Source organism: Neopsephotus bourkii, unplaced genomic scaffold (genome assembly GCF_033783945.1).
Source record: "Neopsephotus bourkii isolate Nb327-2 ecotype Australia unplaced genomic scaffold, CSIRO-AGI_Nbou_v1 NB_1327, whole genome shotgun sequence".
Lineage (NCBI taxonomy): Eukaryota > Metazoa > Chordata > Aves > Psittaciformes > Psittacidae > Neopsephotus > Neopsephotus bourkii.
In genome coordinates this window covers 37,727-53,303 of record NW_026901807.1, presented here as the reverse complement: position 1 = coordinate 53,303, position 15,577 = coordinate 37,727, and the positions used below count along the sequence as shown (strand labels likewise).

General features: G+C 40.1%; 1 protein-coding gene across 1 annotated transcript in view; it reads left to right on the top strand.

The window, feature by feature from the left end:
• Positions 1-415: 415 nt before the first annotated feature.
• DOCK8 (dedicator of cytokinesis 8) overlaps positions 416-15,577 on the top strand; it is a gene marked incomplete at its 5' end in the record, with an annotated part of 48,695 nt that continues 33,533 nt past the window's right edge. Inside the window, 11 exons of the mRNA XM_061366204.1 lie at positions 416-604; positions 2,280-2,350; positions 2,952-3,090; positions 4,506-4,607; positions 5,309-5,404; positions 6,470-6,704; positions 7,787-7,951; positions 9,695-9,870; positions 11,737-11,832; positions 13,165-13,260; positions 14,032-14,181. Of these exons, the coding sequence (XP_061222188.1) occupies positions 416-604; positions 2,280-2,350; positions 2,952-3,090; positions 4,506-4,607; positions 5,309-5,404; positions 6,470-6,704; positions 7,787-7,951; positions 9,695-9,870; positions 11,737-11,832; positions 13,165-13,260; positions 14,032-14,181 (1,515 nt within the window). The remainder of the gene's footprint in view (positions 605-2,279; positions 2,351-2,951; positions 3,091-4,505; positions 4,608-5,308; positions 5,405-6,469; positions 6,705-7,786; positions 7,952-9,694; positions 9,871-11,736; positions 11,833-13,164; positions 13,261-14,031; positions 14,182-15,577) is intronic.

Below are 15,577 nucleotides of genomic sequence, written 5' to 3'. Positions count from 1 at the left end.
CAATATAGAAATATCTGCTTTATTTTTTTTTTTTTTTTGCTATAAACCAGGAATGTATGAACTTCAATTGCTTGTTTTATTTGCTGGTTTACTTGTTTTATCACCTCTGAGTAATTCCTTCCCCCTTCCAAAATCTGATTTTTCACAGCTGAGGAGGAAGCTGCTTTCTTGATAGATTCCTCTTTTCATTACATCAAGCAGAGATACTCATTAATTTGTAACTGGGAATTATGCATTAAAAAAATAAAATGAAAAAGATAGGAAGACTGTCCTCATAGCTTCTGTGTGAGGACCCTTAAACACAGCATGTTCTTTGTGTCACAGCAAAAACTTAACTTTTGAAATGAAGTTATGGCAAATCTGTCATGATCTAGGTGGAATTAAAGGACAGGAAGAGGAATCAGCAAAATGCTAGTTTGTGCACTTCATTTTGAAATGCAAATATTTGGCATTTACCCATTCTATTCTTCCTTTTCTTTCTTCCAGAAATCTCCTGTATGTTTACCCCCAGAGGCTGAATTTTGCTAATCGACCAGCTTCTGCAAGAAACCTTACTATCAAGGTCCAGTTTATGTGTGGTGAAGACCCATCCTGTGCAATGCCGGTAATAAATGCTGAGATTTCTTAGCAGACTTTTCCTTACATGGGTTCCTGACGAACCTCTGAAGAGGTAACTCAGTGTGCTCTTTCCATCACCATAGTTTTCAGTGCAGCTTCTTAGGAAGCCTTACATTAGGGAGCTTGTGAAGCTTGTCATTCTCATCAGAAAGCAGGGCCTTACCCACAGCAGGGAAGACTTGGCACTCAGGTGGAACAGAGGCATATTTACTCCCTCTTATCTAAGTCCTCCTACCTTATTTTCAGAAGAGTGACATCTTAAGTCACTGCTGTGTTGGAAAACCTAATGGAAAATTCTCAGAGACCTTTCAAGAGTCTATCTGCCAGTGTAACTTCTCCATATGTACTATGTATACATAAATACTCAGGTGTTAACACTGGAAGGTAGAAGTTGGGATCTTCATTGCCTTAATCTGAACAGGTGCACTACCACGCAGTGCAGGTAGAGTTTTCCATGTTTGAGGCAAACTGTCTATTACCACATGTGTCTGGTACTAGCAGAGCAGGTAGCACTGTCTGTATTCAGGTTATTCAACATTTCTCATTATAAAATCCTCTCTTCAGCTTTACCAGACTTCAGATGTTCAGTTTGAAGTGTTCTATCCCAGGTGTCTGCTTTAGCCTGAATTTTTTTTGAACTTTTTAGACAGTGCAATTACCTATTTTAGAATGACATTATGACAAAATCTTTTGTGATTTTTTGTGTTAGAAGGGGGAAAAAAGAGTGGAAATACTACTTTGAGGAACTTTGGTCCAATTTTGAACAAGTCTTTGATTTGTTGGAGCAAGGACTGACACCTGACCAGTCTTTAACATACTGCACAGTACATACTTCACATTCTTACTCCACATGACCTCTGAACTAAAATCAGAGCATCAGCACAGTACTTCTCCAAGCCACATTTTTTCCAGAGCTCGAGCTGTGCCACGCAAATATAGTACCATCTTTTACACCATACTGCATTGTTGGTTTCCTTAAACTCTGCTCATATTATGATTAGGTTTTGACAAATACTTTTGACAAATATTTTGACAAGTACAGCTCATCTAGCACCACTCTCTGCTTTGAGAAGGCTTCACCTCTACACATATGGACTTGTGTGGTACAGATATCCTTGTCTAAGCTCCTCTCCCAGGGCTCCCTTTAAAGCTACTGGATTTCAGGATCTTAACATGAGGCTGTGTCTACAATAAGGGAAGCATGTCAAGCACCAAAAATGCCCATTTCTCTTCTCTGATTATAAAGGAACTTTGGACCTTTAAGGTAAAGGGAGATGGATCTCACCCTAAACGAGCAGGCTGCAAAAATGAGCTTCAAAAAAAAAACTTTTAACTTTTTAGAATTTAGTTAAAGACAATGTGACTGAGTAAGAGGCTTACCATAACTTTATACCTGCAATTCACAACTTTTTAGCCTATGGGAGAATGTGATGTGGTCAGTGGCCCTGGAACTAACATCTGCTCCATTTTCCTGGTGTTTTACCCTGAATGGTGTGTGGGGAAGGTGTTTGGTAGTAAGACATTTGTGCCAATGTGCTGAGATAAAATTGGAAATTAATTTTCAGCCTTCAGGTATGGCCTTTGTACAATATTTATACAAGATTATGACAATTAGGTGTGTTAGACCTGACTACTGTTACTTTATTTTCTTCTTAATGTAGGTAATTTTTGGGAAATCTTCAGGTCCAGAATTTGTGCAAGAAACATATACAGCTATCACGTATCATAATAAGTAAGTATTGTTACTATTTGTGTGACTTAAGAAGTATTAATCGTGTTCTCTTTATGTAATTCTTAGCCTATATAATTCATCAAGCAGTGCTGGTACTAATCCATTTCAAACATTTACATTCTGTCTAATATCTAATACGTACTGCTACATGGATTTGTGTAAGTGACCATTGCATAACAAATCATTGCTTTTCTTGTTTGGAGCTTTTCAGAGGTTGGTTGAAAGTGTTCCTAATCTGAAGGTTAAGGAGGGGGATCAGGAAGCAGCAGCACAACCTTGTAACAGTGTTCACTTTGATGAATTTATAGATCCAAAAGAATAGAAGGGGCCTCATTCTTACGGATTTGGACTTGGGATTTAGGATTTACAGAATAAATACATGGGAAACCAAAACTAAGATCAAATATTTTTGAAAGTATAAAGAAAGATTGCAGCTGATTCAACGCCGTAGGTAGTTCATAAATACAGCTGTATATATTTATATATTTTCAGGACTTACACAGTTTTCAGAACTATGGCAGATAAAAGCTTTCTGGCAAGCTTGCTTCCTACTCAGTCTCATACTTACACTGGAAATGTGCTTTGCATTTTTTTTAAACAGGTCACCTGACTTCTATGAAGAAGTGAAAATTAAGCTGCCAGCAAAACTCACAGAGAAACACCATCTATTGTTCACATTCTATCACATCAGCTGCCAGCCAAAGCAAGGAGCATCTGTGGAAACCCTCCTTGGGTATACAGTAAGTTCCATGTGATAGATAAGTGTGTATTCATATATGTATATATGTGTAACTACATCTTATGCAAACAGACTCTTTCCTTGTCAAGAATTTCATCATATATTTGCTTTATGGTTATGGTAATAAATCAAAACAAGTAGGTCACAGAAACAAGATGCACCTGTGCTGTTGCATCCTTGCCCTACACTTTTGCATTAGGTGTCTTTGAAGTTGATGAATTCAGCTAACAAAACCAAAGTATGCACCTCAATATTTGCAGCAAAGATGCTTTATAGCATATCACCTAATTTTGTTATATTCTATTTTATTGCAAAAAATCCCAATCCTAAAACATATGCAATTACAATTATTTACTGTTACCTAGCACATTCATATATGAGGTATTTACTCATAATATTTTCAATTAGATTTTGTACGGCATATTGTTTATGTTCTAAAGTCTCTTTTACCCACAGAAAAATTGAAAAGAAGGAAGAATCTAGAAGGTAAAATAATTCTCTTGCAGTCATTAGTTCTTGTTGAGACTAGCATGTTTTAGCTTAAGAAATACATATCAGATCATAGTCCCCTAGACCTTCTTATTTATCAGTCAACATTTTTAACTGGAGAGATTTTAAAATAAAAGGAAAGCATAGATAATGATCATACTTCAGATTTGAAAACACTTTAGTGCCATGGTCAGCAATTGAGCAGGAGGGACAAGTGCTTTCCACGTGTTCCTGATTTGAAGTTTGTATTTGTGTTTTTTTTTAATATGGTGAATCTTTTCAAATGGGCTTTCTTTTATAAACAGATGTAGTCCCACCAATGTCAATGGGATTGGTAGGAAGTAAATTAGTTTGTAGTTTAGGAGTGAGACATGACATAGACGAGGAGCTTCTGTTCACCTAAATACAAAATATTCCTGCCTTGTGATACTGAAATGCACAGCCTCTTTCAGACTTGAATAGGAGAAAAATTGTGTCAAATATCAACACAGAGTTATGGTGAGTCATTCTGTCCTTAATTTTCATGGTGAATATGACCAAGATGTTCGATTTATCCTTAGCAAAACTTCAATTCTCTTGATTTTTGTCAACTTCAAGGATCAGTCCATTCAAAACACATGATTTTTGAAATAAAAGCATGGACTCTAGGACATTCTTCTGGTAAGATTTTCAGAAAAGTATATGTCACACATGAAAAGCCCTGTGTTTGTTTTCTTCAAACAAGATGGTTTGTAAAGAAGACTTGTATATTTTTCTACAGTAGCCATCAGTGAATTAAAAATGCAAAGAATTACTGTTGAATCGGTTAGAACAGAGAAGCTTGGGTCAATATCTCATTTGTTGTTTTGTTGACTGCACATAACAAATTAAATAAATAGCTTTAATCATATATAGTCATGAATATTGCTGTGTTTTCATTTGTTTCAGTGGCTGCCAATTCTGTTAAATGATCGTCTTCAAACTGGACATTACTGTCTTCCTGTTGCATTGGATAAGCTGCCTTTCCACTATTCGATCCACTCTCCTGAGGTAACAAAGAAAAATTTAGATAGTATTTGCCTAACGTAGAAGAGCACCGTGTTTTACAAACTAACATTGCTGTCTGCTAGTAGACAATGGCTCCCTTTTATATTTCAAAAGAGGAAAGCTCTGGAGAAAAATGTGTTGCTATTATTGTCATTGGTGGCATTATTATTTTATAGTGTTATATTGTGTTTTTTAGATTTAGTTATCCAAGCAAATCCTTGTAAATTGTCTAATCAGGGGTACATTTGTTTAGAGGGTGTCAAGTCAATAATTTGCTTTCTTCCAGAAGATGATTTGCTCATTTTTTTTTTTGTGGCTGTGTGGGAGAGGGAGGAGAAATTGAATCAGGTGTTGCTACTGGAGCAGAAAACTGTTCTGTATGAGTAAATATGGCAAGTAGGAAACTGTCCACAGGGCTAAAACTGCATCACATCACCATGGAGTGCCATTGGCAATGTTTTAGCTGTGAAACTTCTAACCTTAAATATGCCCCCTCAGAAGATACATCCCTGTTCAATGCGTCAACTTCTCTCCATCTAGTCTATGAGAACAAGAAGGTGCCTAGCTGTGCTCCTCTGTATATTACTGAATTGAGATATCTAAAAGGAAATAGTGTGAATGCCCCATAGACTTCCACATAAACAGACTTCTAGTTTAATCATTAAAAGGAAGATGATGATTCCCGTATTTCTTTTCCATTACAGAAAGTTCCATCTCAGACACAGCCTATTAAGTGGGTTGAAGGACACAAGGGTGTTTTCAATGTTGCAGTGCAAGCTGTTTCATCTGTTCACGCTCAGGTAATGCATCAGAAGCAATATACAGCTGTAGTTTCATTTCAAAGAGAATTCAGATGTCCAGGCCGACTCAGGAGGTTTATGAAATGGAAATGTTTAAGCCCACGCAGGTTTAAAAGCAACTAATGGCTATGCAAATAACCTGATATCCTCAGTGAATTAAATCCTTTGGTGAAATAAAATTTATTGGTACAAGTGAACAAATGAGCACTCTCAGCAGCAAGTCACATCAAGGGATAGGAAGTCTGGTGCCCTCTCAGCTCAGCAAATGTCCACTTAGGCTGTGCCTGAAAGATGCTGGCAGGGCACAGTTCCAGGCTCTGCAGTCTTCTTTTCTTCAAGGCTGGTTTAGACAATGTGTCCACATCTGCAGAGACATAGCAGCTCCCTGCCTCAAGGGACAGGTTATACTGCCAGAACTCTTTAGGCACCTCAGCTGTCAATGACACACAGTTTGGGGACACAAGCTGGTCATTTAAATGTAACAGGAATTTGGAGTTTTGCCATATTATTGGGATACTGGTTTGAGGCAGAGCAGCTTTATTTTGTTTCTGCTGCTTTACAGTGCCTTCCCCCATCAACCCATTCTAGTTAACCCTGGTAGCAATGTGCTAACAACTGGAAGCCCTGTGTCTGAAGCTGGGCTATGACCCTTTTGCAGCATGCTTTTTTAATGTAAGTAGGATATACTCATAAGGCACATAACTTGTATGTAGCCGGAATTTAGGTGTGATGACAGAGGAACTATAGACCTATGATGTGACAGAATGCTATTAGTGAGAAGAAACAGTCTTTTCATGAAATGAAGCAACCACTCTACTGAGGGCTTTAACTTTTCTGCTTCTAGTCTGATCTAACCAGAGTCTGAATTTGAGCCAGGTGGAAAGGAACAAGCAAAAAGCTGTGACAGCTGTTTTACAAATTGATCTCTAGGACTAGCCACTACTGCAAGCTAGAAGGGTGAAAACACTTTCTCTCATCCCATCAGGTGGGACAATCAAGTTTGCTTAGCTAGCAGCAGCCTGAGCTATATGAACTTCGTTAACTGCAAGTGCACTGTATTTGCAGGACAATCACCTGGAGAATTTCTTCACCCTGTGCCATTCTTTGGAAAGTCAAGTGTCATTCCCCATTCGACTGATGGACCAGAAGATTACAGAGGCTACACTGGAGCATGAATTGAAACTCAGCATTATTTGTTTGAATTCTTCACGCCTTGAGCCTCTTGTCTTGTTTTTACATTTGGTACTAGATAAGCTATTCCAGCTGGCTGTACAACCCATGGTCATAGCTGGCCAGACAGGTATTTACTGGTGCATGACCTTGAAGTGGTAGTGCAAGCAACCTAGAAATAGGGGCAGGGGGAAATGGTTGCTAAATACCCAGGCTCAGGTTTGATATTTGGGGTAGCCCACTTCAAAAGGAATTGTACTTCTCAAAACACAGTTTCATTACACAGTTTAATTAGATTTAACTGAGTTCCTGTCTTCTCTCCTTTCCCCCATACATATAAGACTCTCAGACTCTGGTTGGAAGGTATGTTAAATTGTAGTAGCTTACTTCTATGGAAATACAGGTCAAAAAGTGGGCTGTGGTTTAATTTTGTTTGGAATTAAGTTGTTTTGCAACAAAAGCATCATCAAATCTCTTACCCTGCAACTGAGATTGCTGACTGCACTGTATCCTCTGTACAAATATCTTTAGGAAGAATTGGGTGAACACACGAATGGAGAGGGCATAGTAATGAGCATGGATTTTTCTGTTACTGAGTCTGCCAATTACCCATCACAAGTAAGGGTAAAAGGAAGCCACGCTTGGAGTGATGTAGTTTATTTCTTGTCTTATTTTGGTAAACAACACTTATCATCCACTATAACAGGGGCTTTGAGCAGCATGGGCTAGTGGAAGATGTCCCTACCATCTGCCCCTGGGCAGGAGGTGTGGAACTAGATGTTCTTTAAGGTTCTTTCTAATCCAAACCATTCTGTGATTCTGTAATTTGTGAAAAAAACTGCTAGCTTGTATTTACCTGTCAGCAGGAGACTAGTGAGTCTTGGTGTTCTTTGTATTTTATGCGAAATGTGTGAAAACTGCTAGAAATGGTAATTAACAGTTACGGTCTACTTTTATGTAGCACAAAGTGATGGGGTAGCAGTGATTGAGTTGAAAGTCAGCGTGTCTACTGAAGAATGCCTGTGTAGACCTTGGATCTGGTCAGGTTGCTGTCTAGAGTTCTAAATTTGTTAAGGATTGAAGTAAAGCATTAAGATTAATTGTTAATGGAGTTGATGAGGTATGATTAGTTGTTGTTGGTACAAAGAATGCCCTCACCTAATTATATTGTATAATATAGTGCTGAGACTAATTCTTGCCTTTGTTTCACAGCCAACTTCTCACAGTTTGCCTTTGAATCTGTGGTTGCAATAGTGAACAGTCTCCACAACAGCAAAGACCTGAGCAAAGACCAGCATGGGAGGAACTGCCTCCTGGCTTCTTATATCTACTATGTATTTCGTCTGCCAGACCCTCAAAGAGAAGTAGTCAAGCCAGGTAATGTTTGTGCAAGGGTTGCAAAAATATTCTTTTTTTCTTGATACATGCCATTCAGCATTGTGCTTCTGATGAGGACTTAGGGATTTGGCTTATAAAATAGCAAGCACAACTTCTCAGACCCAGATTGCCTACTGTTTAAACACATCTCTGTTCAGATATCTTATTTTTCTTAGAGGAAGGGATCTCAGCACTACTATGAACTTGCCCTCCATAATCTCTATCTCTCAAGTCATTCATTTAAGGTGCAAGGTTGAGGTGAAAGGACTCCACAGCTATATGCAATGCTGTATTTTCATGAAGGTAGACATGAAGTGAGAGACATCTCATGAAGTCACTTTTCATGAAGTGAGAGGCATCTCCTAAATTGAAGGTTTCTCTAGAGGAATTTTCTCCAAAAGCGAAAGTGGTATTAAGATGCTCATTTCTTACTGGCCTGTACATCAGTAAACTGCTTTCCATGTGGTGTAGGGTCAAGCTCTGCCAATTTGTCCATTGCATTAGAGGTGTCATCAGGGGATAAAACCCTGTATGTTTGCCAGCAGATTGAGGGAGGTGATCTTTCTCCTCTACTCAGCACTGGGGAGGCCACACCTGCAGTACTGTGTCCAGTTCTGGGCTTCTCAGTACAAAAGAGATATGGACATGCTGAAGAGAAACCAGCCAAGAGTGAAAAAGGTGATGAGGGGACTGGAGCATCTCTCCAATAAGGAAAAGCTGAGGGATCTGGGACTCTTCAGCCTGGAGAAGAGAAGGCTCAGGAAGGATCTTCAGAGTATACAAAGACCTGAAGGGAGAGTGCAAAGACGACAGAGCCAGGCTGTTTCCCCTGGTGCCCAGCGACAGGACCAGAGGCAATGAGCAGAGACTGAAACACCTCTGTCTGGAAACACTTTATTCCTGTGAGGGTGACTGGCACTGGCACAGGATGCCCAGAGAGGTGGTGAAATTTTTCACCTTGGAGTTATTAGACATCTGGACATGATCCTGGGCAACTGGCTCTAGGTGACTCTGCTTGAGCATGAAGATGGATCAGACGACTTCCAGAGGTCCCTCTGAACCTCAACTACTATGTTATTCTGCCACAGTCCATTGTCCTAAAGCCTAAAATCCTAAAGAATTCATCTGAGTGATTGCTATGCATCAGCTGACTTACCAAGTAGCTGTACTGTGGGAGCTAAAGAAACGTAGGCCCTTTCCTCTTTTAAATGTTCATTTAAATCCCTCTTGAGGGACGTTTAGACTGATGTTAGGATGAGCTAAAACGTCTGAGCTTAACTACACTTAGAAATTATTTATCCTGGAAAAATAAGGTCCATGGGGAGGCTGAAAACTAGGTAATCATGTAGTGAAATTCCTGCTGGTAGTGATCTCTGCTTTCTTGGATGCTTTGGACACATGTTAAATCTTATGTGTTGAAGGTGACATTTTGTGTTTAGGCCTGTCTTAAGCTACAGGAAATTAAGAAGAGTTGATGGGAGAAAACTAGAACTATTGTAGTAGAGCTGCTGCTCATGCAGCCCAGTTAAGACTTTGTTACTGCTTTTGTTACAATCACCCATGCACATTGTCATTCTATGCCTATGTAATTGTTAATGATGCAGTTTGTAGCGAGACTTTCAGGAGCTTTATGCTATTTGAAGTGTTGATGCTGTATCAGCAGCGAGCAAAGCTGGCTTGAATATAGTTTTTGTCTCATATATATGTCTTTTAGTCTTAGTTCAAACATCTTCCTATGGGCAGGTGCAGGCAGCAGTGGCATTTCAACAGAGTCTCGTTATTACACATTTGGACGCACTTCCGCAGTGTCTGTTGGGAGTAAACTCCTTCAGAGCCGAGTGATCAGCTGCAGCAATCCTGACATTGCTGTTACACAAAGTGCTACTGATGAGGAAGTAAAAAACATCATGTCATCCAAGGTAAGAGAACAAGGCAAAATATCCAGGGAATTGTGTGGACCCAAACCTAATAATCTAGATTTGTTCTGTGATGGTAGGGTTTGCTTCTTATAAATGCACTGTATATATCACCAGAAAAACTTGTGGTTTAGCTGATTTGGCATAGGTAAATGGTAAATCCTATTGCTAAATTCTGGTTCTCTTGTCAGTGAAAAGAGCAACAGGTAAGAACTCTGTCATTTATTTGAGACACAGACACTCCACAGAGGTATTTCCTTTTTTGATGTGCCTCAATCTCCTATTCTTCCTGACATTTAGGTTCTGTTCACATTTGGTGACATGGCCTGGTCCCGGTGCACAGAGTCAGTGTGAGAAAGGACTACTACCGCTTACATTGGGAACAAATTCACTTTCTAAAAGGAAAGACTCCTCAGAAGAGAAATAGCTTTCCTAAAATGCACTGATAATTTATTCTTGCTCCTTTTAAGTCTTTTGGTTGTTTGGTTGGTTGGTTTGGGGGTTGGTTTTTTGTTTGTTTGTTTTGGCTTTTTTGTTTTGTTTTGTTTTTTATTTTTCACATCACAGAGAAATGTGTATGATAGCAGCCCCATGATTTTATATCACCTATAGTACAGATGGTATTTTGCAGATTTTGTAACTGGGTCTTTCCAAGTACTTAATTCAACCACAGAGTGAAACACAACTTCCTCTGTCTTTCTTATCCACAGCTACATATGCCACCAACAGCTTGCAGGATGGAAAGGATGGTGAGTTCCAAAAAGCTAAGTTTTGCTTCCCTGATTGGCACCTGGTGCTTGCCAGTCTACAGCATCCCAGGCTCATCTCAGGGCTTGATGAGGGTGGCTGTGCTTAGCTGTCTGGGCAAACCAAAATCTAGAGCTCCTCATTCAGCAGGAGCTGGGAAGCTGCGCCTCTGAGAAAAGCAGGATTTTTTGCCTGTGTAAGGAGCCTGCTCCTAGCTGCAGCCTTGGCAAAACTCCACAGCAGCATGTCTGCTGAGCTCTGAACCATAGCCCCCCCTCGCTTCTCTTTGAGTGCTACCTATGTAAAATACTGCTTCTCAAGCAAGTTATTTCCAGAAACATCTTGAAGTCTTTTCTCCACTGAATGATCACACGCCTCTCCAGTTAAAGTGAATGCGGGCTTGTCTTCAGCAAATTAAACCACAACTAGTAAGATGCCAATGTAGTTGATTTGTTTATATGGACATACATATTCATACATGGCAATTTTTAATAATGTAGATTTGAACTTAATAGCTTTATGAATTTTCTGTAATGTACAGTGTGCTAAAAAAGAGAGCTCAAGGCAGGCAATTTTTTTAAATATTAATACACAAGTAAAATGTTTGATATTACAGCTTCACCACTTTGATAAATGTAACAATTCACAATTGGCTATTGCCATTTCATCTCATTTAGATTTCGTATTGCTTTTAATGAAGGAAAGACTCCAGATGCTATTTAATTTGGGATGTAGATCCACCGGATAAACTTAAAGGACCCTTTGAAATTTACCCTTTGAAAAGGTGACCTGTAGCGCTTCCAAAATACATCTGCAGTGCTACAATTGGACACGCGATGGCAGTGTTGGCATTTGCACTCTCCTGCTGTTGCGGCATTCGGGTGTTCTTTGGCCTCAGTGGGGAGTGGGATGCGGAGGAGAGACGAGCTGTTTAGACGTTTGTGCATGCCTTCAAAAAAAAAAAAAACAAAAACACCAAAACCCAACCAAAACAAACAAAAAACCCCAACAACAATAACCAAACAAACAAACAAAAAACAAACCCCAAACCACTGTTGATTTTGTCTCTCTTAATCATGTATTAATTTCCTATTATGTATTTCTTCTGGCTATGCTCTCCAGCCTATGGATCATAGCTCCAGTCGGATGTCTGTCTGTGTTGAAGGAACAAATGACATGCCAAGCGTCTGTGGAAGCCCAAGACCACCCAGTAAAAAGGTAGCCTACCACTAAGCATGAGGGAGCACAATAACAGAGCCTGGAGCCTTCTGAGACTGTGCTGATAATTAGTGGTTCAAAATGAGGAAAGGGGAAAGAGGGAACAAAATAACAACCAGTTTTATTGAATAAAGAGTTTGTGATGGAATATTGAATCAGTGGGTAAATATTACTCAAACTTTTCTTCTGCTCCTGAGTCTTTAGACATTTTTCTTCTTTTCTTCTTTTACCAGGACCGATTTAGACAAGTAGCAGCCTGCCTGGATCCTCCCTTTGCTCTCTTTTTCAAGATGTTAGGGCCTCTTGTCTTTCTCCACTGCTGTTTACCCTTGTATACCTGCCTTAACATGTTACACTAAAACCCATTCAGAAATGTTTGTCATCTCTTTCTTCTGTAAAGAAAGTTTTCTTTTCCCCTCTTTGTAGCTTTTATAACCTATAAATTCCTTCCTATCTTGACTATTCATTCACAAATAGCTTTTTAACAACATAGGAGATACCATGCCACATTGATAATTTTTCCAGAGCTCTGCCTTGTGTTTGTCATTGATCAGCAACAGTGGCTTCGGATGAAGAAGGAGGGGGAAAACCCTGAAATGAGCAGTTCAGAATCTGAATTACAGTTCAGAAACTCTCCTTCGTTTCTCCTTTTTATTGGCCTGATTTCTGCTAAAAGGCATAGAGGTTTATACCCAGTCTAATTTTGAATGGATTCATACGTCCTATTCAATTTAGATATGCTTGAGAATCCCATTAAATTTATTGTCTAAGTCAGTAATAGATAACAGTTACTGTAATAAAATTTTAGTCCAGATGTGCATTTCCTAAAATTTTAGGTCATTGGGATTGGGTGAGATCGTCACATCTCACTGCAAAGAGTATTGTCTCCAGCTCCAAATCTCTGTGCAAGCTCTGTTGTGGTTATCACTGTGTGCTTCTCTCCCACCACAGAGGCAACCTTATTTACACCTTCTCTCAAAAAACATGAATGTGGTAAGCGAAAGTGCTTAGCAGACAGTAGGGAATGTGACTGCTCAATGTCATGCATACAGCAGTGGCCTGAGGATAGACCAAAGGCATTTTCCAGTTTAGTTATCCAGGACTCTGGATCCACAGGAAATGGGTCACAAAATGTCCGTTTGCCACCAATGTTAGTTGTCTGTCATTTTGGTCAAATCTGCCTTCTGCTTCTGCAGGGATGGCAGCACATGCTTATCCAGCTGCTGACTTTCCAGTTTGTGGGAGTTTCCCAGAGGGAAGAGGGGCAATGTTGAAACTGAAGGAAGAGTTGATTAAAAAAACATTTCCCAACACTCTGTGTTTATTATCTAGCATTTCCATGAGGAGCTGGCACTGCAGATGGTGGTCAGCACGGGTATGGTGAGAGAATCTGTCTTCAAGTATGCCTGGTTCTTCTTTGAGCTCCTGGTAAGCTTTGACAGAGGTATTTTACTGTAGGTAAATGGAGGATATGTAGTGGGTAATCCAGGCGCAGATTTAGTTCGGTGTTAATCTCCTCAGTTATTCAGCCCCAGTGTGAAAAGTAGAAAGTACAACTAAAGAATCCTCCATATTCACTTGATCCCCCACTGACAGCCTGTGCTGGCAAAGTCCTGTGCAGACTACACGCACAGTGGTACACAGCTTGCAGAAGGCTGACAGACAGACATCAAACCAAGCCCTTCCTTTATAAATGCTTGTTCCTGTCTTTTCTGTTTTGCTAACAGCCTGAGAGCAGTGACAAGGCTCCCCAAACACACACAATTACAGAGCCCCAAAGCAATAGATGTCAGTGGAAAAGCCACACTGATTTTCAGTGGGAGCATATAAACAACCCAACATCAGGTGAAGAAATAAGAATTAATTCCAGAAGTATGACTCCCTGTCTGTCATCATGAAGGGCAAACATTGCAAATGGCATTTCAGAGATGCAGATGCAAGGGTCTCTGCAGGTCATTCTGATTTTGGGTGCCAAGAGTAGCCAACTGCATGAACCTGAACAGAAGTCCATGTCTGTCTGTGTGAGTCTTAGGCTCTCTGCTGTCATTGCGAGTACATCTATCACAGCAGCTCTGAGAAGATGGGAGTAACTACATTCAGGAAAAAACAAGTAGGGAATCTTACTCCCAGGCACAAAGTAAAAGCAGTAGTTTTACCTCCAGTTTGGGCATTTTTGTATATTTTTTTTCTGTTTTGCAGATAAAGAGTATGGCTCAGTATGTTCACAGCATAGACAAACAAGATAACCCACGAAGAAGCCGGTTCTCTGATCGTTTCAAAGATGATATTACTACTATAGTTAGTGTGGTTACTTCAGAGATTGCTGCACTTTTAGTCAAACCACAAAAGGTAAATGCATAAAATAACCATTGTGGATCCTTGCTACTCACCTGGTGTTGCACAGAACTCTATTTAATCCCATTTCACCTTCATCAGTGTTACTAGACTTGGGCTAAAACTGAGGCAGTATTCTCACATAAACCTTAACTGAGTTGTGGCTGCACAAGAGGCAGCCTTGTGCTCTCCTGGTAGTTTGTTATCATTCAGCTCAGCTCTCCAGCCTGCTTCTTGGTATGACTTTGGGAAGCAGAGAAGGAATTCCCTTTCCCATCAACAGGATTTTGACCACCTATTTTTAGTGGTAGTGATGCTTTATGCCAGGTCTGCCAGGGCATCAAACTGCAGCCCAAGCAGGGTTTATTCCTGCTACCCTCATTTCTAAGGTATAGTGGTTATTTCGCATTTGACTTCTCTGATGGCAGTGGGCTAAACAATATGAAGGCCATATTCCTCCTGAGGGCTGCAGAATCCAAACATGAGTGATCAAACTGCACGTCTCTTTAAAGAGGCACTGGCCACATGAAAATTAAAGACAAAAAATAAGCCCTAAATCCCATAAAATTTCTTTTCCTGATACATTTTAACAAGCTGCACTGATAAAATGGATTATAAAGTTGAAACAATCACAGAATCACAGAATCCCAAGGGTTGGAAGGGACCTCAAGAGATCATCTGGTCCAACCCCCCTGCAAGAGCAGGGTAACCTAGAGTACATCACACAGGAACTTGTCCAGGCGGGCCTTGAATATCTCCAATGTGGGAGACCCCACAACCCCCCTGGGCAACCTGTTCCAGTGCTCTGTCACTCTCACAGTAAAGAAGTTCTTCCCGATGTTAACGTGGAACCCTCTATGCTCCAGTTTACACCCATTGCCCCTTGTCACAAAATGTAATTTGTATTTTAACATTAATACTGTCAGTTTATATCGCTGATGTCACTTCGCATTAGCCAATAGACGAAAGCTAATGTAGGCACTGGGTGACTTGTTGCTCATTTGTTGCAACTGACTTTTTTCATACCTCAGAGCTGCCAAATGCACTATGGCAGCCTAGCACTGAGCTCTGCCACAGGGCAGGATCAGACTGGAGAGCTGGCCTGCCAGGTCAGCTTCTTGATCCACTTCTCCGTGTGTGCGTACCACTGTGCTGTTGAGGAACAGAAAATGGGAAAGGGCCAAGGCCAGGCAACTGAGGGCAGAGAATGGTGGAAATTATTGCCACTGTCCACCAAAGAGTTGTTCCTGAAGCTTTACCCTTTGCTCGATCCTTTGGTGTACTTGCATGATAGCCACACACAGAGAAATTGTTTTCACAGAAATCTCTCCTTAAGTTGTCAGTGACATTTTTCTTTTAGGTATGTTGTGTAATAAAAATTTGTTACATGAAAGATTTTTGAACAGAACTA